The 25,895-nt window shown below is 41.4% G+C and overlaps 1 protein-coding gene across 2 annotated transcripts in view; it reads left to right on the top strand.

Moving 5' to 3' along the window:
- xrn2 (5'-3' exoribonuclease 2) overlaps positions 1–25,241 on the top strand; it is a 106,095-nt gene extending 80,854 nt beyond the window's left edge. For both annotated transcript variants that reach the window (XM_070889887.1, XM_070889886.1), the window contains 3 exons: positions 15,656–15,719; positions 22,052–22,193; positions 24,804–25,241. In XM_070889887.1, the coding sequence (XP_070745988.1) occupies positions 15,656–15,719; positions 22,052–22,193; positions 24,804–24,863 (266 nt within the window). In that variant the 3' untranslated portion in view covers positions 24,864–25,241. The remainder of the gene's footprint in view (positions 1–15,655; positions 15,720–22,051; positions 22,194–24,803) is intronic.
- The last annotated feature ends 654 nt before the right edge of the window (positions 25,242–25,895 follow it).

Genomic DNA, 25,895 nt, shown 5'->3' with positions numbered 1-25,895 from the left:
ATATCTCATGTGGCTCGGTGTCAAATTTTGTTTGATAATATTCCTGTGAATCGCCTTGGGATGTTTTACTACATTGTTGTTGCAAATATGCTGATTAGTTCAAATATCACCTTCACTTTTTTTTTTAAAAAAAACAGCAACTACTCATTTATATGGTACTCTTTATGTGCGGGCAAATGTCAGAGCACCTTAGAATAAGGAGAAAAAGAATACTGTTGACCCTGGACCCAGGAGAGGGCAGACAAAATGGGGAGCCAATCCCATCTTTCATTGCTTTAATACTTCAGCTTTCCTTCACTTGGACCTTTTACTTTTTAAAGGTTCTTGGCTTGCCAGCTGATCCATTCCTGGAGTTATAATGTGTGAACTGGCCCTTGAGTTGTGAAGTTTTCGATGCCTCCACACACACCGTTTCGGATGCCCCCAAAAGTTTGTCAACATCCTTCACCTGCTTCACGATGACATGCAGGTCGTGGTCCTTACCAATGGATCCATTACAGACCCAATTCACGTCCGGACCGGGGTCAAACAGGGTTGCGTCATCGCTCCAACCCTCTTCTCAATCTTCCTCGCCGCCATGCTCCACCTCACAATCAACAAGCTCCCCACTGGAGTGGAGCTAAACTACAGAACCAGTGGGAAGCTGTTTAACCTACGCCGCCTCCAGGCCAGGTCCAAGATCACCCCAACCTCTGTCGTTGAGCTGCAGTATGCGGACGACGCCTGCGTCTGCGCACATTCAGAGGCTGAACTCCAGGATATAGTCACTGAGGCATATGAAAGCATGGGCCTTACGCTTAACATCCGTAAGACAAAGGTCCTCCACCAGCCTGTCACCGCCGCACAGCATTGCCCTCCAATCATCAAGATTCACGGCGCGGCCCTCAACAACGTGGACCATTTCCCATATCTTGGGAGCCTCTTATCAACAAAGGCAGACACTGATGCGGATTTTTCAACATCGCCTTCAGTGTGCCTCTGATGGCCGAAGTGCCAGTGCAACCTTCGGCCGTCTGAGGAAAAGAGTGTTTGAAGACCAGGCCCTCAAATCGACCACCAAGCTTGATGGTCTATAGGGCTGTAGTAATACCTGCCCTGCTGTATGGATCTGAGGCATGGACAATGTATAGAAGGCACCTCGTCGCTGGAGATATATCACCAACGATGTCTCTGCAAGATCCTGCAAATCCCCTGGGAGGACAGGCGGACCAACATCAGTGTCCTCGACCAGGCTAACATCCCCAGTATTGAAGCACTGACCACACTCGATCAGCTTCGCTGGCAGGCCACATAGTTCGCATGCCAGATACGAGACTCCCTAAGCAAATGCTTTATGCGGAGCTCCTTCGTGGTAAACGAGCCAAAGGAGGACAGCGAAAACTTTAAGGACACCCTCCAAGCCTCCCTGGTAAAGTGCGACATCACCACTGACACCTGGGAGACCCTGGCCGAAGACCGCCCGAATTGGAGAAAGTGTATCCAAGTGAGTCTCGACGCAAAGAGCATGAAGAGGCCAAGCGCAGGCAGCGGAAGGAGCGCACGGCAAACCAGCCCCACCGATCCCTTCCCTCGACGAATGTCTATCCCACCTGTGACAGGGTCTGTGGCTCTCGTATCAGTCTGTTCTGCCATCAAAGAACTCACTTAGGAAGTGGAAGCAAGTCGAGGGACTGCCTATGATGATGACTTACTGAAAGCTCGGTGCCTCTCCGTACTGCTTTTTTGCCCCTAGGTGGAGTGCGTATGTATGATTGTTTGCCATCCTGATGATCTGGAGGCCTTCACTTGGGCATCTTTATATTTAAAACAAATGCTGCTGTCTCCTCTTAAATCAAAACAGCATTCTATTATACTGTTGCTTGCTGTGTGGACTTTTTTAACAACATGGCAGTGACATTTGTCTCTGGCAGTGGCAGAAAACGATCTAGTGAATTGGTCTCCTATCTTGCATTCCTGTCTAATTTTCCAAATTGGGCACGCGCTTAATAGCCTGGGATTCGCGACCGCCCAAGACGAATTCCGTTCACTGTCCCCACATCTCCCAATGTTCTCTACTTTCAATTGCTGCACAGAAAAACAAGGAAGAAGTAATTGCAGACAGCAACAGGAGAAAGCTAAAAATTAAAAGGAGTGGGACGAAGAAAGGGGAAATGAGAAAAAGCAAAGTGGGATAAAGGTGAGCGAGATGTTACAGAAGGGTCTCTTGAATTATTCAACCAGCCCCCGACCTCTTCGTTAGCCCTCATCACTGTTGCTGTGCAGATATTGGATTTCCTGCCCTTGTTCCCTTGTAGCAGCGCCCTACGTGTATTCTGAGAGATATGACGCACAGCTCTGTTGTGCCAGGTTGCAATATTAAATCTTAACAACAAAACTTAGATTTTATGTACTTTTTTTCCAGCTTTTTTGTTTTTGCATACTAATTTCTAACCATAAGGAACCTTTTTGTAACGGAACCTTTTTTTAAACTCTAGTTCCAAATGTTGGAAATCTGAAAGGTGTCTACTAAAATGCTCACCTGACTTTTCTGTTTTCAGATATTTCCTGCACATTCTGTTTTAATTTTAACTATTGGCTATTCTCTTCTGTCTCCTGGGTGGAATTGGGACCCATGTCAAAATACAGAATTTTACAGCAGCGAAACGGGCCGTTCGGCCCAACAGGTGTATGCCGGTGTTTATGCTCCATAAGCCGCCTCCCACATTACTTCAGCTCACCTTATCAACATACCCTTCTCTTTCTTTCTCCCTCGTGTACTTATCTTGCTTCCTATTAAATGGATCTATGCTATTCGCCTCAACCACTCCATGTAATAGAATTCCACATTCTCGCCGCTACTAACACTGAACACTGATGGCTAGAAAACTGGCTTTGGACCTGGTTTCAGTCAATTGAGGATCCAAAGTCCAATGATCAAGTTTGACACATCAGGTCACTTTTGTCATATGTTAAGAACTCAACAGTAAGTATGCTGCTCAATGAATTATTTGATTAAGCGATGGGAAACCAATTGTTCCTGATTCAAACTCATTGTTGCCTTAAGTTGATATACAGGTGCAGCGTCCAAAATCCGGAGTTCCGGAATCCGGACTACGGATGGATTGGTGGCAGGGTCATCCTGAATCCGTAAAATGTTCCGGAATTCGGACCCGCCGACCTCAAGGTCCCGCCGCTGCCCGACCTCAAGCCTCTCCTCGCTGCTGCTGACCTCACGCCTTGCCTCACTGCCCCTCGCCACTGCCCAACCTTGGGTCTCACCTCCATGATGATGGGGCCGCCCAACCAGCTCCTCTTTGGCGGGGCCCCATAGGAACATTTCCTCTTTGGCGGGGCCCTGCCCAATCAGCTCCTCTTCGGCGGACTTGCCCAAACACTTCATCGATGGGGCCCTGCCTGAACAGCTCCTCGGTGGCAGAGTCCCGCCTGAACAGCTCCACCACAGCAGGGCTTGCCTGAACAACTCCTTGGTGGCTGAGCCCTGCCTGGCGACCTCATCGACGGTGCTGGCAACCTGAACAGCTCCTCGTCGAGCACCCGCCTCTTCTCTCCTCCGCACCGCCCTGCCCCCCCCCCCCTCCGGAAATACCTGAACCTGGGCTTGGGTGTTTCCGGATTCGTGAAGTCAAAGACATTCCAAAGTCCAGAACAACGCGGAAATGGCCTCGGTCCCGAGGGTTCCGGATTGGGGACGCTGCACCTGTACTTACTTAGTGTCTTTAATATAGAAAATATTGTTTGGTTCTAGACTTTATACTGCATTCCTCAAAATTCTGTCTCAAGTACCTTTTTGGTGAATGTTTCTTAGCACATAGTTATTTGGAAACTGCTGCAAACCAGGATCCAGTATTTTTTCCATTCACGGGATGTGGATGTCGCTGGCAAGCCTAGCATTTATTGCCCATCCCTATTTGCCCTTGAGAAGGTAGTGGTGAGTTGCCATTTGAGAGGGCAGTTAAGAATAAACCACATTGCTGTGGGTCTGGAGTTACATTTAGGCCAGACTGGGCGAGGGTAATACAAGCTCTTTGTAAAGTTTATTTAACGTGGTATTTCCTGGTGAATATTGGTGTTTCTGTCACCACTTCGAAGATAGCAGGTTAGTAACTTGGGAGTTTTTGATGGCTATAAAAAAAAAGGTTAAAGTTGTAAACCAGCGGGTCCTGTCCATTTTCAATAACATTATAAGCTGCACTTGCAAGCCTACGCAGATGCTGGATTTATATACAGCACAGAACATTGTGACTACAGTATCTTGTGAGTTAGGTACGGTGGCATTCAAATAGAATCATTTCTCCCATCTCTGGGAATGTTTGGCACCTGCTGTTGATGGTTTTACTCATTTAGGCACTTGCTGGATCTTGAGTAGCATTACTATGAAATCCCATCCTGCTGTTTATATGGTGGCCTTTAAAGGGGAGTGCTTTTTTAAAGCAAATTGTAATATCTGATCTTGCAATCTTGCCATTGTTTTCCCTATGCCTCTCTTCATAACATAAGAAATAGAAGCAGGAGTAGGCCATACGGCCCTTCGAACCTGCTCTGCCATTCAGTACATGGCTGATCATCCACCTCAACTTCCCGTTCTATTCCTATATCCCTTGGTTTTCTTCGGGTCCAAAAATCTATCGATCTCTGTCTTGCATATACTCAATGACTTGAGCATCCACAGCCCTCTGGCGTAAAGAATTCAATCTCTCTTCATAGAACAATTTCGTCCCCACCCATCCCAGGAATTAGTCCGCTGAACCTTCATTGTATGCCCTTTAAAACAAGTATCTCCTTCCTTCAGGAAGGGGACCACAACTGCACAGTACTCCAGTCTTCCTAATACGTGTCAATAACATCATTGGTATGAGCGCATCCCCTGTGGTGTATCTGTTTGTTTCTGTTGTGTAGTTATTAGAATTAATATGCTTTTTCAGTTCCAGTTGCCAGTACATACTCAAATTTACATAGAATCCTGCTGAAATTTTCTCCAACCAGTTAATTCCCATTTTGGTGCTACAAAACATTTAATTTTGAATTGTTAATGCAATAGAATCATTGCAAGTCTTCTGCTGTCATCAGCACCCCTGCAGTTCACTTACTGCCTGTGGAAAATCATGTCAAAGGTTAGTGGTGTTGAGAATTGGTTATAGATAGTGGAAGGGCAGTGCGGTCAATCAGGATGTTATTTTTTTCCCCCCTCCACCCTAAAATATATGTTGTGGGCGTTTCCATCAGCAATCTTTGATTTGACTAGGATATTTCAGTCTACGTGCTGCTGATGAATTGTCTGAGTGCTGATAACTTGTGGGAGTCAAGTGCAGTCTGCAAGCACTCGATGTGAATAGCATATTTGTTTTTTGCGATCCAAAATTGAATCTGATTTATGACATGCTTTCATTTCATTGTAAGCTCGCCAATTAACTGCATTTGAAAATTGGTTTTGATTAGTGCAATCAGTAAACACCAAGGCTTTTCCTGATTGTCACACTGATTAGAAGAGTTCTCACTTCAGTTCACGATGGAAATATTAACAAGCATCTAAAAATATGGCCTAATAGGGTTGAAAAGTGATGAGCTTTCTCTCTGCAATTTAGTGCTCAATTGTATAAAAGGATGCTTTCTTTTTTAACCAAAACATTGCTTCGAGGTGAACCAGGGTATTTTCTTGTAATGTATCCTGTGCTGCTCAAGTTAAATCAGCATATTCATTTTACAGATTGATATCTTGATTTCTCTCTCCTATCCCCCAAAAATGTGGATAATTGTTCCAAGAATCTTGTACAGTGATTTTCACAAACTTAAAACCTAATCAGTCTTCGTTATAAGTTATGAAAAGCTTGAGTTCAAACCCTCATTTGAACATGTGTGAAGCTTGCATGTGAGGAGAATGATCAATATCATGCAGATAGTTTCTGCAAATAGAAGTTGCTGTTAGATATTTAGTTCATTGTAGTACTTGCATTATTCAGTTTGACAATTTGGATTCCTATAATCATTTATTAAATTATACAAACATGTTCAAAAAGCGTATCTATGTCGACTGATTTAAATATTGTACTTGATACCTAAACATACAGTTGCCACAACATTACGTTCCAGATACAAGTTATTTTTCAACATTTGAACTAGAATGCATTCGGGTTTCTTTGTTCGTCACAGTACGATATAGTACAATGTCAGTAAAGCTACTGGGAAACCCTTTCAGGATGTTGGGGGTTGTCCCACCATATTACAAGATCCCAACATCTACCCTTTCCTAGAGTTAGATTTGCGTGGTTCTTGTGAGCATGAGGCAAGCTCATTCCTATGCAGTGTATCTTTGTAGTGAATATGAATTGAAGTCCTCTGGAGACACATGCCTGTAACTTTTCTCAGTGAATTATTGGTTGCAGTGTCAAAATGCAAGGTATGCATCAGAATATCCCCCATAACTTAATGATTTTTTTATTGGTTTCTGGGATGTGGGTGTCGCAGGCAAGGCTGGCATTTATTGCTCATCCCTAATTGCCCTCAAGAAGGTAGTGGTGACTGCTGCAGTCTATGCGGAGAAGGTACTTCCACGGTGCTGTTAGGGAGGGGATTCCAGGATTTTGATCCCATGGCGATATATTTCCAAGTCACAATGGTGTGGAACATGAAGATGATGGTGTTCCCATGTGCCTGCTGCCCATTTCATTCTCGGCAGCAGAGATCATGGGTTTTGAAGCTGCTGTCGAAAAATATTACAGCGTTGAGAGACGATACTACCTATTATATACCATTGTTTTCAAGTTCAGTACAAATAAAAGGCAGCTGCTGTAACAGAATACAGTCCCCACCACTTACACTATCTGCGCTTATCACGGAGAGCCACCTATATTTGGCAAATGGTGCAAACCATTTGTCATCACCATAAGCGTCAGTTACAATGGGGCCGCTTAAAACGTATCAAGTGCGCGGACTATTTTGGGCAGCTCAATACTTATCTTTTTAAAAGCTGTGCTGAATTCGGGCAAAGTCAAGTCTTCAAGCAACTTCAAGCATCTGTTTGCACTGTAAGCAACTGGCTCTCAGTTGTTAACTGGTAACAGTGCAAACTGCTGATTGAGACTTCAAGCGGCTGTTCTCACTTAACAACTATGGGAGGCGGTCAGAAAGTGGAGTCTTTGGGAAGCTTCATTCAGGTGGTTTTACTTTCCACCGCGTATGGCGGGCAAATTGTGTTGGCATGAACGCACCCGCTATATGCTGACGGGACTAATTTTTTTAAAGGTTACGATTCAACTTTGAAATTTGACATGGTTTAAAGTTTTATTTCTCTCATGTAAACATGCTGGAAATAATTATTTGAATATAGTAATGTAAATTGTTCTCAAATATAATGCCTCGGAAAAAAAGTTGGAGTTCATATTGCCTTTATGCAAAAGAAAAAACAGATTACAGTTACTTTAATTGTCAGAATTATTTCTGTGGGAGTTTCCATTCAGCAATTTTCCATTGGATGAGCGGGGTTTAGAAACAGAAATATCTAGCATGCTTCGTGAATGTCCATTCTTGTCAATCAAAAAATTCTAAAAGTTGTAACGAATGCATGTTTATAGGCTGTTGTCATGGTTAGTCTCCTCAGCTAACAGTGATGGCTCTGCGAACTTGTATGAACCCGAGATTCAGGCATCTCACAGGCTTGCCATGAGAAACATTGTTATAGGGAATTGTAACATAGGTGAGTTTCTTGTCATTTTTGGGTTTTTTTTTAAGCTTTTTTAGGTCTGTTACAAACCTTTTTTTCCAAGAGGATGTGCTGAGTTTGTGGGGAGCCAAGATGGTGGCAGAAAGGATTTAAGATTGGTTGACCACCTTTATCTTATTGAAGCGATTTGCCTAATTATATTTTTTACTTGAAATAGTTTTCTTTCCTATTTGTCAACTGTTCAGTCCCTGTTATGATTTGATACAGTTCTATGAATATGAAAATTTCCCATGGCGTTGTGTGTAGTAAGTCGGAGAATATGGTTAGTCTCTGCTTTTTCTTCTTTCTCTACTCTTAAGCTTCTCCCCTGTTGACTTATTTTGCTTCTCCCTCTCATCATCTATTTCTGTCTTTTTCTTTTTTCCATTTGGGTGTGAGGCGATAGCAGGGGAAGGAGTTACTACCAGCTGTATATTGCGTTTAGGGTGGGGTTTTGGGGAAGATCCCATCCCCTCGTTGAATCACTTATTCTTCTCCCACCTCTTGCTCCCATTGTGAACTTTATTTCTCATCTTCCCACTACCTATTCCTCTTCCTATTAACCCCTACCTTTGATGGCTGATCTGATCATGGACTCAGCTCCACTTCCTTGCCTGCTCCCTTTACCTCCCTTATCACTCAAAAATCTGTCTACCTTCGCCTTAAATATATTCAATTGAGCCAGCCTCTGGAGCAGAGAATTCCATAGATTTACAACCCTCTGAGAAAAAATTCCTCCTCATCTCAGCTTTAAATGGGCGGCCCCTTATTGTGAGACTATCGCCTAATTTTAGTTCCCTCGATGAGTGGGGATATCCCCTCTGCATCCACCTTGTCGAGCCCCTTCATAATCTTGTATGTTTCAATTAGATCACCGCTCATTCTTCTGAACTCCAATGTGTATAGGCTCAACCTATCTTCATAAGTCAACCCCCTCATTTCCGGAATCAACCGAGTGAACCCTCTCTGAAAAGCCTCCAATGCAAGTATATCCTTCCTTAAATACGGAGACCAAAACTGAATGCAATACTCCAGGTGTGGCCTTACCAATACCCTGTACAGTTGTAGCAGGACTTCTCTGCTTTTATACTCTATCCCCCTTGTAATAAATGTCAATATTCCATTTGCCTTCCTGATTACTTGCTGTACCTGCATACTAACTTTTTGTGTTTCATGCACAAGGACCCCCAGGTCGCTCTGTACTGCAGCACTTTGCAATTTTTCTCCATTTAAATTATAATTTACTTTTCTATTATTTCTGCCAAAATGGATAACCTCACATTTTCCCACATTATACTTCATCTGCCAAATTTTTGCCCACTCACTTAGCCTGTCTATATCTCTCTGCAGATTTTTTGTGTCCTCTTCACAATTTGCTTTCACACCCATCTTTGTATCATCAGCAAACTTGGCTACATTACACTCTGTCCCTTCATCCAAGTCATTAATATAGATTGTAAATAGTTGAGGATCCGGCACCAATCCCTGCAGCACCCCACTAGTCACTGTTTGCCAACCAGAAAATTACCCATTTATCCCGACTCTCTGTTTTCTGTTAGTTAGCCAATCCTCTATTCCTGCTAATATATTACCTCCAACCCCGTGAACTTTTATCTTGTGCAGTGACCTCTTATGTGGCACCTTATCGAATGCCTTCTGGAAATCCAAGTACACCACAGCCACTGGTTCTCCCTTATCCACCCTGTTTGTTACATCCTCAAAGAACTCCGGCAAATTTGTCAAACATGATTTCCTTTTCATAAAACCATGCTGACTCTGCTTGACTGAATCATTCTTTTCCAAATGTCCCGCTACTGCTTCCTTAATAATGGACTCCAGCATTTTCCCAACAACAGATGTTAAGCTAACTGATCTATACTTTCCTGCTTTTTGTCTACTTCCTTTTTTTAAATAGAGACGTTACATTTGCGGTTTTCCAATCTGCTGGGACCACCCCAGAATCCAGCGAATTTTGGTAGATTACAACCAATGCATCCACTAGGATGCAGACCATCAGGGCCAGTGGACTTGTTTGCCTTTAGTCCCATTATTTTACCAAGCACTACTTCATTAGTGATTGTATTAAGTTCCCCCCTCCCTATAGCCCCTTGATTATTTACTATTGAGATGGTTTTAGTGTCTTCTACCGTGAAGACCGATACAAAATGTTTGTTCAACGTCTCTGCCATTTGCCTGTTCTCCATTATTAATTCCCCAGTCTCATCCTCGAGGGGACCAACATTTACTTTAGGCACTCTTTTTTTTTTTTTCCTTTTTTATGTACCTGTAGAAACTCTTGGTATCTTTTTATATTTCGTGCTAGTTTACTTTCATAATCAATTTTCCCCCTTTCATTTTTTTTAGTCGTTCTTTGCTGGCTTTTAAAAATTTCCCAATCCTCTGGCCTCCCACTACTCTTGGCCACATTGTGTGCCCTTGCTTTCAATTTGATACCATCCCTTATTTCCTTAGTTAGCCACTGATGGTTATCTCTTCTCTTACACTCTTTCCTTCTCATTGGAATATATTTTTGCGAGTTATGAAATATCTCCTTAAATGTCTGCCACTCCTCATCAACCGTCCCATACTTTAGTCTATTTTCCCAGTCCACTTTAGCCAACTCTGCCCTCATACCTTTTGTAGTCTCCTTTATTTAAGCTTGGGACCCTGGTTTGAGAACCAACTTACCCTCCAACTGAATTTGAAATTCAACCATGTTATGGTCACTCGATCGTCTAGGAATGAGAAATGATCTCCTTTACTACGAGATCATTTATTAATTCTGCCTTATTACACAGTACTAGGTCTAAGATAACCTGCTCCCTGGTTGGTTCTGCAATGTACTCCACCCAAACTGATTCAACATCCTGATCCTCTGAGCCAATATCGTTTCTCACTAGCGCACTGATCTCATCCTTAACAGTGCTACTGCACCTCATTTTCCTTTCTGTCTGTCCTTCCAAATTGTTCAATACTCTTGAATATTTAGTTGCCAGTCCTGGTCACCTTGCAACCACGTCTCTGTAATGGCTATCTGATCATACCTATTTGTGTCGTCAACTCGTCTATTTTGTTACGAATGCTATGTGCATTTAGCCAAAAAGCTTTTTTAAAAAAAAATTTTAACCATTTTTTCCTGCTTGTTTCCTCTGTCCTTCAAATTCACTCTACATTTTTGCTTTCCAATTCCAGCTTTACTCCCCTCCCTACTGATTCTAATCTGTTTCTCATCCACCTGCCAAACTAGTTTAAACCCTCCCCAACAGCACTAGCAACCCCCTCCCGTGAGGATATTGGTCCCAGCTCCATTGAGGTGCAACCCGTCCGGCTTGTACAGGTCCCGCCTCCCCAGAAGCGACCCCAATGCCTCAGAAATCGAAAGCCCTCCGTCCTGCGCCATCTCTCCCGCCACGTATTCATCTACTCTATCCTCCTATTTCTGTACTCACTAGCTTGTGGTACCGGGAATAATCCGGAGATTACTACCTTTTGAGTTCCTACTTTTTAATTCTCTCCTAGCTCCCTAAACTCTGCCTGCAGGACCTCATCCATCTTTCTACCTATGTCATTGGTCCCGATATGGACCACTACCTTTGGCTGTCTCTCTTTTCCCCCCCCCCCCCCCCAGAATGCCCTGCAACCACTCAGTGACATCCTTGACCCTGGCACCAGGGAGGCAACATACCATTCGGGAGTCACGTCTGCAGCCGCAGAAACGCCTGTCTGCTCCCCTGACCATTGAATCCCCTAACACTCTAGCTTGTCCATTCTTCTTCCTACCCCCATGGTGCCGTGGACTTGGCTCTGGCTGCACTCCCCAGAAGCACTGTCGCGAATCCCACCAGTACTCAGAAGAGAATACCGGTTGGACAGCGAGATGGACTGGGTGGTTGGCGGCGGGGTGGGGGGGTGGGAGGGAGGAGGGAGGGACAAGTGGTAATTTGAGCTTTCAAAATGAATTTGCATTTCATTTGAAGAGACACATGCTATGTTGGATGATCCAACTGTCGTGGGCAGTTTTAGCAGAGATGAGTGAGATCCAGTGATGAGTGAGATCCAGTGGTCGAGCTGGATCTGGTGATGGATGGCTAAACCAAAATATGCTCTCATCTACAACCTTGAACTTTATGAATTGAAGATAGGGGCCTTACCAGAGGGAATCACGAGGATAGGAGACCGTGGGAATTGGAAACTTGTGGAAGAATTTTTCCAGAGGTGGGACGGGTAAATGAAGTTGGAAGGGAGGGTGATGAATACAACTAATTGGTTGGAGGTGGCCTTGTCAGTGATGAAGACTGTGGGGTTAGAGAGGCCACAGGTGGTGGCGAGGTCAAAGGGGAAACCATGATTATGGGTAGAAGAGTTTTTATGGAGGGAGAGGTTTAGGGATGACTGATAGGCAGTGAACTCAGAGGAGCGAGGGTAAAGGGAGCAGAAATTGAAGTGGTATTCCGTGTAGAGGCTGGAAGAGTAAAGATATCTTGGAGAACCTTCGTAGGCTTGAAGACAGTGAGGATTTGAAAGCCTAGGTGAGAAGATTGTAACAAGGTGAGATGCTTGAATGAGCAGATGGCAGGGAGAAGCCATGGTGTGACTTGGTTCTCGGGGTGAAACCACCACGAAGGCAAGTCAGTTGGTAGAAAGTATAGCCAGACAGGGAGACTTCCATAAAAGAGGAGATGTCTCCACCCGTGAGCCAAGTTTCAGTCAAAGCCAGGAGATAAAGTGGATGGGAAGAACCTTGTTCGTTGGTGAATAGATCTTCTGGAGAGAAATTCATAGGGCGGTGGTTTGTTTTTCTACTGGCAGAGTACATGGGGGCATTGGTAGGTGGGGTGATCAGGACCGGAAGGAGGTTGGTGAGGTTAAGTCCCCAGTGTGTGTGTTGTGAGTAATGAAAGGTGGTGTGGCTGGGTGAAATAAAAGGGAGGAGAAGGGCCGAAAAAGGAAACCGAAATAATGGGATTCAATTATTACATTTGGTTCGTTGTAGCTAACATTCCCTCTAATTTGTGCAGCTGTCTGCTGGTCCCGTATAGCCCGCAACTGGCATTTCCAATGTCAAGTTTCCAGCATGTGCAAAACTTTGGGGTCGCGCACACAAATTTAAACTTGGGGGAATATTGATTTGTGGCTCTAGTAATTGCATGAGGATGAACTTGTACCTTCAAATTATAGCACTTTTATGGGTAGTAGTTGATGCATAGAATTAATTATTGCTTTCATAGAGGTGCAAACACCCAGCGGAAAAGTGTCAATTTGGGGAATTTTAACACCAAAAAATGGGTGTTTTGGTGTCGGGTGGGAGGTTAATGTGTTAAATCATAATCCCGACTCCAACCCACCCATTCCCAGTTTTGGCTGGAGGCTAATTGACACTTTAAATATTGAGACTGGTAGCCTCTGATCAAAACTGCTTTGCAGGTTTAACTGGCCAGCCAGGGATCCCAGGCCTCGGGAATCCCAGCAGCTGCAGCGAGGCGAGGACAGCCTCGGGAAGCAATCCTTGTGGGCTGGGAGGAGCAGGATCGCTTCCTTCCAGTCCCCAAGCTCCCACGCCAACAGCCCCCCGGGGTCAGGGATCGAACCCCTACCAACTGGAAGCCAGCCTGTCAGTCAGGTGGGTCACATGCATGCCGTGGAGTTAAAACTCCACAGCCGTGTTTCCCACACTCCACCCCGCCCCCAGCGGGTCTCCAGGTAAAAATTCCAGCCAATGTTTTCTTTCTTCCTGCCTCATTAGACAACAAGTGTTGCCAGCAGTTTTACTTCTGATAATCACGCGTTCATTAAAGAAAATAAGAATTGTTAAAGGATTTTGACTGAACTGAAATTTGTTTTGAAATGAGACGAGCTATTGATCAGAGACCTTTTTCAATGTTTGTTTAATTGATTCAGAAGACGTGAGTTTTGCTTGTGACATACTGTGCTTGCTGAGACATTTGCTCCAGTGTTTGGAGTAAAATAAAGCAGATAACTGCATCCTTCCCACATTTAATATCTGCTATTTTTGGGAGAGATTCAACTAAAGTTAAAAGATGCCTGAGGAATTTCATTAGGAAGGAAGAGAGATGGAAGATTTCAATTTTGTTTCTTGAAAGAACTGTGCGGTTTTCATACCTTCCCAGGTTGATTAACAGTCCATGACTGTAACTATCTTAGCTGATAGGGTGGTTAATCCTGTATGGCGGGAGGATTTTATGGGCTCTACAACCCATATGATGAAAAGTGCCACCTGGATAGGAGTAACCTTCTGTATGGGTAACCTTGGATTCAGAGCCAGAGCTCTCGTCTCCATGTGCTGAAGTGGGGTTTGAACTCAGGCAGGAATACTGCCGCTAAAACCAGAGGCTTGCTCTCTTGAAAAATGATTACCTGTAAGGAACTTTCCATAATTTCCACAAAGTATGCTAGAAACAAAGTGATATTAGCATAATTGTACTTTTAGTAACAAAGATGTTCAAATTTGTTTCCTCTGAGCAGTGCAGTTATTGTCATTGAATATGACTTACTCTGTACTTCCCTGGGCTGACACAATTGATGCTTTATTTCTAATCATTATTTCTAAATGAGAGACCGCCTTTAAATGTATTAATTTTCTTTTACATAAAAGGAGCCTTGTTATGAGGTGATACATTGGAGTACCAATGTGACGTGGAGTGGATAGTGGGCATTCCCTACACCCTTTTGCTGAGTTCTTTCTGCAATATTGCTGTGAGGAAGTGCTACGTATCTGTGTGGTGGGAAGAGTTAGTAGGCTCCATGGTATCCCTCCTCATGAACCCCAGGTTAGATGTCGGAGCGCATAATAGGAGAGAAATGGCTGTACATGTATCCAAGAGTACACCTGACTGCTGCATCTCCAGTGTTGCTCGGGATAGACCAGAATCTAATTAATGACTTGGGTCTTCAAACTATTTATATTTATGATCTACATTCTGTTCTTGTATAAATATACAGGTATGCCCTGTAACCTAATTTCTTCATGTAAATGCATTTTGTAAATGCCAAGACTGTTTGTCGCTTAACCACTGAGCAAACTGCAGACAAGTAGCTCTGAGCAAGGTCAAACAAAATTGAATGATGTGCTGAATATGTCTTAGCTGCAAGGGTAGCACAATAAACGAATCCAAAGCAAATTCAAACCTTTTATCTGAATTTTGTGCTAATCAAGGTGAGGGATGATTAAGATGGAAGTTCAACATTTGCCATTTTGGGGACCTAGTGCCAGCATAAATCACGGTGTTGCCAGTCTCGATAGCTAGGTGCAGAACAGAGAGCGCTTCAAAAATGTAATTCAGCCCCAAACTCGAGCATCCACTTATGTATCAGTGAGAGAATTTTTCATCTCCCACACCAGATACCTGATGGCTTTGGAGTAACATTGCTAGCAGTCTCACTCCGTATCAGCTGGTGCTGAATTAGGCACTGAAGTAGCCTGAGACTAGCCTAACACAGTTTTTATATAGGCTATCTGCACGTAGCAAAGTTTAAGTTCAATTTGAACATAGGCACCAGAGATTAAATGCCAGTGTCTGACCCCATTACACATCTAGTGTGATATTTTAATGCTACAAAATATTTTTGAAGCATTACAACACCACTTTAAACAAGTGTTTTACAGTCAATAGAAACGGTAAATTGCCGGTAGTAAAGCTGTGTGGATTTGCCATTTAGTATGAGATATTTCATGAAAATTTAGTTGACCGTTGGATATCTGATTTTTTGTATTAGTGAAACTTAGTTGTAATGTTCCAAATAAAGACTGAACGGATTTATGTTGGATTTTTTTTAAGACCACATTTTTCACACTAGAAAACTGCAATATTGGGAAGAATTTCTAGAATTGTGTTATGTTAATACCCTGTATAGTTATACTTCATTGGCTGTAAACGCTTTGAGATGTCTGGTGATCAAGAAAGGCGCTATATAAATGTAAATCTTTTTTTTAATCTCCAGGTTTGAGACCCCAAGATTCATGGCGGGGTCCACAGCCGCTTTTTCAGCAGCTTATACCTCAGAGGTAAGATTGATTAATGCAATTTTAAGGCTATGTGTTAAGAACATAAGAAATAGGAACAGGAGTAGGCCATCTGGCCCCTCGAGCCTGTTCCGTCATCCAATAAGATCATGGCTGATCTGATCTTGGTCTCAACTCCACTTCCCTGCCTGCTCTCCATAACCCTTGACTCCCTTATCATTCAGAAATATGTCTATCTCCACCTTAAATATGTTCAATGACCCAGCCGCCACAGCTCCCCGGGGTAGAGAATTCCAAAGATTCATGACCCTTAGAAGAAAAAATTCTTCCTCATTTCTGTTTTTAAATGGGCGACCGCTTATTTTGAAACTATGCCCCCTAGTTCCAGATTCCCCTGCAAGGGGAAACATTCTCTGCATCTACCTTGTCGAGCCACCTCAGAATCATACATTTCAATAAGATCACCTCTCAGTCTTCTAAACCTGCTCAATCTTTCTTCATGTGACAACCCCTTCATCTCAGGAATCAACCTCGTGGACCTAAAGCGCCATCAATTACTTGTGTGCTTGGAACACTAGGTGCTGTTCACAAGTGCATTCCTTGATAAGTAGTCTAGGAAATTATTGTCCAGGGTTCTTTTTTTTTTTCTCTTTCCTCCACACAATGTGTTTACATCATCCTGTTCATGTGCAGATATTTGAAGTAACAGTGGTGCATTATACCATAAGGTTCTTTTTAAGGCTAACTGAAAGGCAGCCGTTTCTCTGATTGGCTCTCCATTTTCACATGATCTATTGCTGATTGGTCCCCTTGGAAGATAAGCCATAAGCCACACCCTGAAGTTCCCCTGGAATATATAACTGGACTGTCCAACCCTAGTTCTGAGTGACTTTCCAATTTGTAATTGGATCCATTTTGACTTCAGAAGCCACAGAGGCTAGATCTCTCCAAAAGCCACCAAATTCCAACCGAAGTCCATTATCCAAATGCAGGACCTTAACCCACCGTCCATAGATGGGGCATTGTGTGTGGATTGTTAACAGGTTTGTTGCATATGAAGTGAATAGTGAGTGTCGTGACTTCTGGATTTCATCCACCCCAAAAATGTCCCTTGTAACACATGCACCAAGCTTGTATGCACCAGGGGGTTGGAAGGATGGATCCGTCTTCTGACTTGCCTCTCTCTCCCGCCAACCTGTATCTCTCTCCTCTTCCCCTCTCAACCACCCCCACCCCAAGCGCGCTCTTTCTCTCTCCCACCCCGCTAAACACTTTCTCTCGCTTGTCGACTCTGCCCCGCAGGCTCGTCAACGACTCCACCACCACCCCCCTGCAGAAGGGAGACTTAATACAAATAGTTACTCTGCTCTTTTAACTGATGCCGATAGTGGATGGGAGATGGCATGCTGGTCCATTACTTTTATTAATTCTTTCTTCTCCAAATTCCTAAACTGCAAGGACCAACTTATTCCACAGCAACTCCTGATGAACCACATTGTCATTCGTCTCCCCCATATTCCTAAACACTTTTTAGGTGGAGGCCTGGACTGAATCGTTTGCTGTAGCTAGAATCGTATTCACATAGGGATAACCTGCTCTTAACAAAAAAGCTTTGATTCACAACTCAACTCCTTGAACGCCTTGCTGTGTATGTGGTGGGATTAACAAAATCACAGCTGCTGGAGCACAATACTTTTGAGTCCCCTGTAAACAAGAGAAAGAAATGAATTGACTAGATCCAAATGTTATTTGTTCAAGACAACCTCCAAATGAGGTTGGCATCCTTTTGGGTCCATTGGGTTCCCAATCAGGAACTGTGTTACTGTAAGTCAAGCTTTTGTCTCTCAAAGGCACACTCCAAGCTAATCAGATTGCTAATCTCTAGCAGCCGTCCTCCTTTGATTACAGGGATTAGATCTGTGCCTTGAGATACTGCTCGGCAGACATATCTTACTCAGGATATCCAGTTTCCCACTGAGCTGAAAGGAAACCTTCTCTTCAGTGACCAAGTAAACAGTGCTGTAAAAGTTATTTTACTTTATATTTAAAAAAAAAAACAGCAACGCCCAAATATATCCCATTGAGCTTTACATGCAGCTGGACATGCTGCTTTTGTGCCAGAGTAGACTTCCTGTCCAGATTTTGAGATTCTGCCAGAAGACAGATGAGAGCCCAGAAAGAAAGTAGCATATGATGGTGCTGCTGCTGCCTCTATCCTCCAACAGTGAGTTGCCATGACTATCTTCTCTGGATAGCAGGTGAGTGGCTATGTATCTCATCAGATGTCAGAATCAAGGAGGCTATTCCATTCCTTCTTCAGCAGCTCTAAGATTCAGTCGATGTTCATACAAAGTGACTTTTGGCATTAGCTATATGGAAAATAACTTTCCCCCAATTAGGAAATCTCCTGTTCTAGTTCTAATACTTAGACTATTTTTGGACAAATTGGCCTTGAGCTTCTCCATTCTAATGGCAAGTAATTCTGCTTCAGAGAACTTAATTTTTCTTGTCTTGCCTTGGATCTTTATTCTGTTCATATAATTAAAGCTGTGATTTGGAGAGTAAGATGGATCAGATCTGCATTAGGTAATCAGTTAACATTTTGATTTGACCCTCCGATTAGCAGTGACTTGTTCCCTCTTTAATCTTGATCAGTTTGTTCAGCATTTTGCAAACTACATATAGATCCGGTGAAAAATGAGCTCAACAAAATACCCTCTGCTTTGCTTGAATATTTTCACTCCATTGCATCCCATTTAATTTTGATTTAATGAACTTGACTAGTGGATTTATTAATACAAAGCAATCATTGAATAAATGCAAAGTACACAAAGTTGAGACCATTTGCTAAAATAAGAAAAACCCTTTTAATTCCAAGTGCTAGTTAACTTTCTAAGTGCTTTTGTTTTCTGATAACTGATTATGTAGTTTTGTGTTCTTAACAACTAACCACCTGTGTCTAACCTTCATATTCAGAATAGTGTCTCTTGTTTTTGGCCAATGCCTACTCCATTTTTAAAATTTAATTTGCTTTGACCTTCCCCTTATTTCAGTGTCTTGACGAGAAAAAATATTGGCTTTTAGTTTATTTAATTAAATACATAAACAATGCATCAATTATGATATAAAATTTGTACATTTCTGAAACTTAACAAAAATCACTTATCTATCTTTGGAAGCTATTCCCTTTGCGGCCTATTGACTGTGACTTTATTGTATGTTGTGTGTGTAATTATAAAATTCAGCATTGGTAGCTTAAATCTGCATTAGATTTTTGGGTAGGCTAAACAAATTTCTTTTGAGGATCGTGGAGCTTAATGAGGCATAACTAATGTGTTCCACTATTATCATTTTGTGCTGGAACCCCAGTATTAGTACAGACGAACCATTGATTCTTGCTACAAGTAACCTCTTCAAGTACTAATCAGCTTCTTTGGTACAACTTTTCAGGCCTGACAAGCCTATTGTGGAGCGGTGTCACTGTAGGTCAGTAGTTATTAGTGGCAACCGAAAACAGTTTCTTTAACTACTTAAGATTGAACTGAATTAAATACAGAAGAAACCTGGAGGAGGATTACTGAATTTGTAAAGTTCAATAGTACTGAGCAGTTGAATGAATGTGACATGGTTTTGTAATAAGGGATTTTGTAAGGGATGTTGCCTGGATGTGAAATTTTTGTACAAGAAATTGTTTTAACTTTGTAAGTTCAACTGAAAATATTTCCAGGGTGTTGATGCATCTTTAGTGGCTTCAGTTTCTGAATGTTAATATTTCTACTTTGAAGGACCTATATAAATAAATCTAGTTATTGGTTTCAAGACAGTTCCGCAGTATTATATTTCCACACAGGATAGCCATCTTCAGTTGAAGGTTCCATGCATTTCTTCCTCTTGTAATTTGAAAAATAAGAACAAATTGTGCTCTGTTCATTCTTCTGTGTTGTCTAGTTAATTTGTTTCTGCAGCATAAAAAGAGACTGCCTTTCCAAAGTCAAGGAAAGTGATTAGAATATCTATCTCTCGCTCTACTAATCCAAGGCTATTAGTGTTGCACGTGTATTGTACACATTTTTTGGAGTAATGCACAAACCACGTGCAAGTATTGGCTGCATCTTGTAATACTCTGGGGCTACTTAAGTGGCAGCTACCACAATAACTGACAAGTTGCAAACATTTTGTACCCGCCCAATTTGAATTTACTGAACCAAGATGAATGCTGTACCTTTTTGTATCCTACCTTTCAAAGTGGACACTTTTACTGTTGCAATACAATTTAGTGGGGCGAATTGTAGTTTTCAAAAATCTTTTGATATTTGCTGATCAAAAGTAGTTTTTATCCATGCTTTTAAGTTCTCTCAAAGGAAGTACTTGTCTATTAATCATTGTACATGAAGTGAGAACAAGGGAGGTTCCTTGGCATGAACTCCAGAAAGTGGAGGGGGAGGGTCGACTATATGCACCACCTTTTTGAAATCTGGGAAACTGTTTATTCTGAATGAGGGAATCTTTGTCAAGGAGGGTGCAACTCTGACCCCTTAAGAAACGTTAAACTTGTACATGGTGATCATGCCTGTGTATTTATATATTCATAACTAAACAGAGGAAGTTGAAATAACCTGAAAATACTAGGATATGAATACTCTGTTTTAACCAGTTGCTTGTATTTAAAAACTATAGGTTTAAGCATCTTGAACTTTCAGTACAATTTTTGCAGGCAAAATTGAATGCTTGATTTAATATTATAGATTGATGCAATTTAACTGTTTCGGGCTTGGTACTTTAACAGTGCTTTCATACCTGTTCCTTCATATCCATCTTAAGGGTGATGGTGACAATTAAATAATTTCTTCCTGTTGGGAATCTAAGCTGGCAAACTGAGTTATAATTGATGTGGATTCTTGTTCCCATATAAACTGTACACCAAATGTCAGTCAGTCTGTGCCAATTAGTGCTTGTGTTGCTAGGTCACCACGGTCAATTGAAATTGCATCAATAGGACTTGAAAAGGTTTCTTCCCGATCAGACCTTCTGACATATTGAGTAGCATAATGGATGGGAAAATACAGCCACAGCCCTACCCTAGATTCAAAATACTCGGCAGCAAGAATTCATTTACAACCTGCAATTAACTGGAAAGAATAGGCTTCATGAAAGTGTCTGGCTATTTAGAAAATAAAGCCCCCTTCTACGGGTGGATTTGTTTACTATTTGTGTGGATTGTCGTCTTTTTTGGATTCAGTCAAAACAGATTTTTTCCTTCTTGGAGCCATCAGAAAAGGGCTCGAGTTCATTAGTTATAAATAATGCATGTTGATACAAGGGTTTTTTATGCAAAGTTGCTGGACTATACAAAGTTTTACCATGAGCAAAGCTTCTTAAGAATAAATCACTACTCTCATCAAACTATTAAGATTAAATCTCCAAACACTAATGTTCACCCATCGTTTTCGATTTTGTATATATGTAATAGTTTGGACAAATTGTGTGGTTAGACTTTAACATATTTGTGGGCTTGTAAGCATTCAAACTTCGTACAGGTATATGCACATTTGGAAAACCAGCATATGAATATTCATGAATCGCAGTTGATGTCAAATGAATCATCATTGATCTTGGGTGTCAGAAAACATAGCTGTTTAAGATGAACTTCAAAGGCATGGTTTAACTAGGATGTTCCGGGTCAGTAAATTGAGAACAAGAGATTTAGAAAAACACAAAATCTGAAATCTTTGTAGCATCTACTTGAATTCTACTAACTTGGTATGGAAGAGTTTTGCTGCATGGTATTGCACAAAGTATATTTAAATCATTGAGAAAAGCATTCCAACAACAAATTAGAATGGAGCGAGGCTAATGTCTACATTTCTCTGTATTACTTGCTGGTATTATAGACTTGAAAAGTTAATGGCACAAGAACTTGTGGGAGGAGTTGAGTTCAGACTTGTATTATTTTTTTTCCTCCGTTAAATTATTGACGTCTGCTGCCTCATTGCTGATCCATTCAACAAGAGTCCTGACCCTTCCTTGAAGGGAGATAGTGTAGTTTTGGCAAATGTCCCTTGACTGCTTATAAATTTACAAGCAGCTACTTAGAACGGTATTGGCAAAGATCCGGGAATCCTCCAATGGGTTGGGGTAATGGACTACTTTTTTTTGTCTGCCTTTTATATGGATATTTGGCCATTTCCCCTCCTTTATTTCCCCCCATAAAATTGGACGGTAGATTCATAGCCCCCTATCTCCTCCACAAAATAAGTTGTATTGTATTTTCCCCTTTTTTTTGAGGGGCATAAAATTTTGAACTTAGCAATTAAATGTAAGCCATTGTAAAGGAAGAAGCAACAACAAACTTAACTTTTTTTTTTACTTCATAGAAACCAGGGGATTGAGCAGCAGTTGGCATGGAATCGTATCATGCAGTCTCAGGCTGGTATGTTCCAGCAGAATCAGCAAAGGCTTGGATCAGGAATGCCAATCTATTACCAACAGAGGCAAGATGATCGTAGAGGGCGACAGGTAACAAAGTCAACAATAATTGCTTTCTTTTAATTAACTACAGTGTTTCATTGAAGCTGCATTAGAATTTCAAGAAAATGTTTGATCTTTTGGATAACTAAATAATTTAAAGTGCCTGAATTCAAATTGTCCAAGTTCCAGCTTCTGAATCCTGCATGCTAAAAAAAATGGCTGTCTCCCTTCTCTTCTGTGTACGATTTACAGCCCACACTGGTTCTCCAATTTATTTCACTTCCCTCCTCCTCAATCCAATTTTGGGCACAAGTTAAAAGAAGAAAACGGTCCTCAATTTTGGCACTAGTTCATTCAAGAAAAAAAGCAGTGTAGGAACTTGTACGGTTTTGGCATTTTTACTCATCGTCACTATAATAGTTATTTGCTATATGCTGAACTTGCAACATCTTGTGCAGCCCATCTCAAAGTGTTGAGATTGACAGAGTTATGAAACTTTGTATTAAATCTGATCTATGCCGTATTTGATCTGAAGGACCTTGATCAAAGTTCTAAATTGCCCTCATCCTTCCAGACAATTTTAAAATCTGTTTTCAAATGTTAGAGAGGTGCTTCCTCATCTCAGCCGACCACCTCTGCCCACTACAGTGACATATATAATGAGGCGGTCTCCCGTATGCACTAGGCTACCTGGACAACAGGATGGGCAATGTCAAGATTTGTCTTAATCTGCTGATATCACTGTAGAAGATCTATTGAAGCAATGCTTCTAGTTAGCATGCATACTTGTGCAAATAGTGTGGATAGTTATGTCTTTGATTGCCAGCAAAATTGATTATGCTACAAAAGAGTCTGGCTTGATTATCACTAGCTTTCTTTACATTGTATTGCCTCCCATTTCCTACCAGGAAAAGCACCTTGGAAGGTGATTTTTCTTTTATATTAGTTTGCATCACTATACAGTTCAGCAGTGGAATGCTTGTATATATTCTGTAGTTTTCCCATCAGGTGGTTTTAATAGCTTTTTAGGCATAAACTTGAGGAAAGTAAATAGCTATATTATTTTTTTGAAGTGGGTTGAGAGGAAGAAATAGGAAAATGATTAAGTTGCATTGCTTAGGAGTTTCCACTTCATTTATCCATGTTTAAAAATACATTTATTACTCTTTTTTTTTATTTCACAAATGTTCACAATTGTTGTAAAGAATAAACCTAGGATTTGACATAATTGTAAAATGTTTCCATATTACAAGCTTAGATAGTGTCGTGTTTAAACAGTTCAAAGGAAAGTTTTAGGCACACTTAAAAACAGATTAACTTTTGAATAATTTGGTCCATGCAAACTTTTTATACAAGAGATATTATCTTCTCTCTCCATATACCTGTAGTTCCTGGCTGATATGCAAACTATTTATTTGCTGTTGGGCCTTTGCAACTTTTAGTCTGACTGCTGGGAAGTGTACATGGTTGAGTTGTTTGACTTAAATTTGCTCACTTTGCTCCTCTCTGCAGCGCCTATTTCCTCTGAAATAAAACAGCTAGGCATATGAAGTCCTGGTGTTTAGAATAGCCACAAGTCCTGCACTCCTGGCATGGCGTTGGAATACAAATTGACTTATTTTAAGGCTTCTGACTCAACAAATTGGAGATAAGGATTTATCATTGTACATGCGGTTGTTATAAATTTTGGGGGTGCCTTAGATATTCTCTAGGTTCCATGGTGCTAGTTATATGCAGACCGATTCCACCCAATATCTAATCATACGATAGTATAACCGGGATAAGGGAATTACGGCACTAGTGCCCCCTTGTAATTGGAACTGGATATCATGTCTTTCACATATGCACTTCTCATGTTTCAGTAGGTGAACAGAAACAAAGTGGTGAGGCGAGATCAGATACAAATCATTAAGCTGCATTATTTTCCAGGGAGCATGTGAATTTACAGAGTGACAGTGATGATCTAAACTTGCTTCACTTAATTTCAAACACCTCCCTGTAGTTTTTTTTTTAAAACCACGCCACACTTCCCCACGTTCTTGGGCTAACTGAACTTTTCCTGAGCAGCCTTTTGGTTCTGACTGACCCTGAGCTTAAGATGAGAGGGTTTTCTTTCATTGGCCCAGGCATAATTAGACTGCTGGGACCCCCTTAGCCTTTTTCTGTTTGTTCATCTCCCTTCCCCATGATTCTTCTCCATTCAGGTATTCACCAGTAAACCTGTCAACCAAACTGACTACCTCCTGCCCAAGCTTGTAGTCCCAGCATACACCCTGCTGCTCGGTACCCAAGAATACCATCTTGATTGGTAGTGTGAATCAAGATAATAAATTACTTGTTGCCTGCAGTCACTTTGGATAACTGACTCATTGACACGCCAATTCCTCCTTTGTCACAGCACTGCAGCATGCATCTTTAAGGAGAACTCTGAACTGCTTTCATTTAAAATACACCGCTTAAATGTAACTTGGTTCCAAATCCTTTCTTGTTTAAAAATGGTGAAATAGTCCCAAAATATGACAGCAGTGTACAATCTTATATGCTTAAACTTGCATCTATCAATATCAATGCCATCATTGTGCTTTTATGTACTTATTGTAATTGTTGCCTTTGATTATATAGTCGTTTAAAAATGCCTGGCAACATTTTATTTTTCAGGTGTATTCTGGGAGACAGTACCCATTGCCACCAGATTCTGGAAGACACAGCTGGAATTAAAAGCTCTACCTGGCTCTGCAACACAAGCTGTGCCTTACAGGGTCCAGTTAATTGTTCAGCATACATCTAAGCTGAATTTTAACCATAATACCTGTAAAGAGTGCTGACTTAGTTTTTAATGTGAAACTATAATACTTGTTTGTATGTATTTTTGTGCTTAATGTTTCACTTGCTGTAAAATGGATTCTGCAGTTTCCATTTTTTTTTAAACTGGGGCGTGGTAAAAATATTGCAGAATGTATGCAGCCAAGTTTAATTGTTAACATCATAATGGATTAGTACGCCTCGTAAAATTGGTAAACCAATTGAGTTTTTATTCCTGTACACTGTACATCAGAAGTGATCTTTAGTAAATGCTTTACCATTTTTCGTTTACAATTCCTTCTGTTTCATGTTTTTCTTTCTCTAATTTTCTTGTAGCTAATTCATCTGAGATACAAATGTAATCGTATTTGTGCATTTCTTGAATAGTATGTTTCAAATGTGGTGATTTTTCAATTTTTGAACTCTACTTTGATTAGTGTCGATTCTTGAAAGCTGTATATTTCATGACCTTCATACTTTATAGATATTTGATTTCTGGGAACATTGGGAAGCTTTTGATACACTGCAGAAATGCCATCAAATTCTCTTTGTTTGGTTGCTATAGTTGTGCGATTTATTTCTTTTTCTTCTGCTTTTGAGTACAACTGCACTTTCTCAGGGTGGATTTAAATAGGTAAATGAACATTGGATAATGTGCCTTGGCATGAAGAAATTTAATGATGGGGTAGATTTTAAGTTTAATCACTGGTGGTAAGCTGCTACTAGTGGATCGGCCGTCCGTTATCCACAAAGTCAATGGAAAGGAAAACCTGTTGTGGTGTGTAACGGGCAGGCGATCCGGGACCACCACCACCAGCAGTGAAAGTTCAAATCTACCCTAATATTTTCTAGAAAATTCTATTAAGTCATCAGACTCCAGTTAGCTTGTTAGTGTCGAGATACTTATCTGAAAACATGAATGAGGAGGTCGCTACACACAGAAAACAA

The sequence above is a fragment of the Pristiophorus japonicus genome, chromosome 9, assembly GCF_044704955.1.
Source record: "Pristiophorus japonicus isolate sPriJap1 chromosome 9, sPriJap1.hap1, whole genome shotgun sequence".
Lineage (NCBI taxonomy): Eukaryota > Metazoa > Chordata > Chondrichthyes > Pristiophoridae > Pristiophorus > Pristiophorus japonicus.
This window is presented reverse-complemented; position numbering and strand designations above follow the sequence as displayed.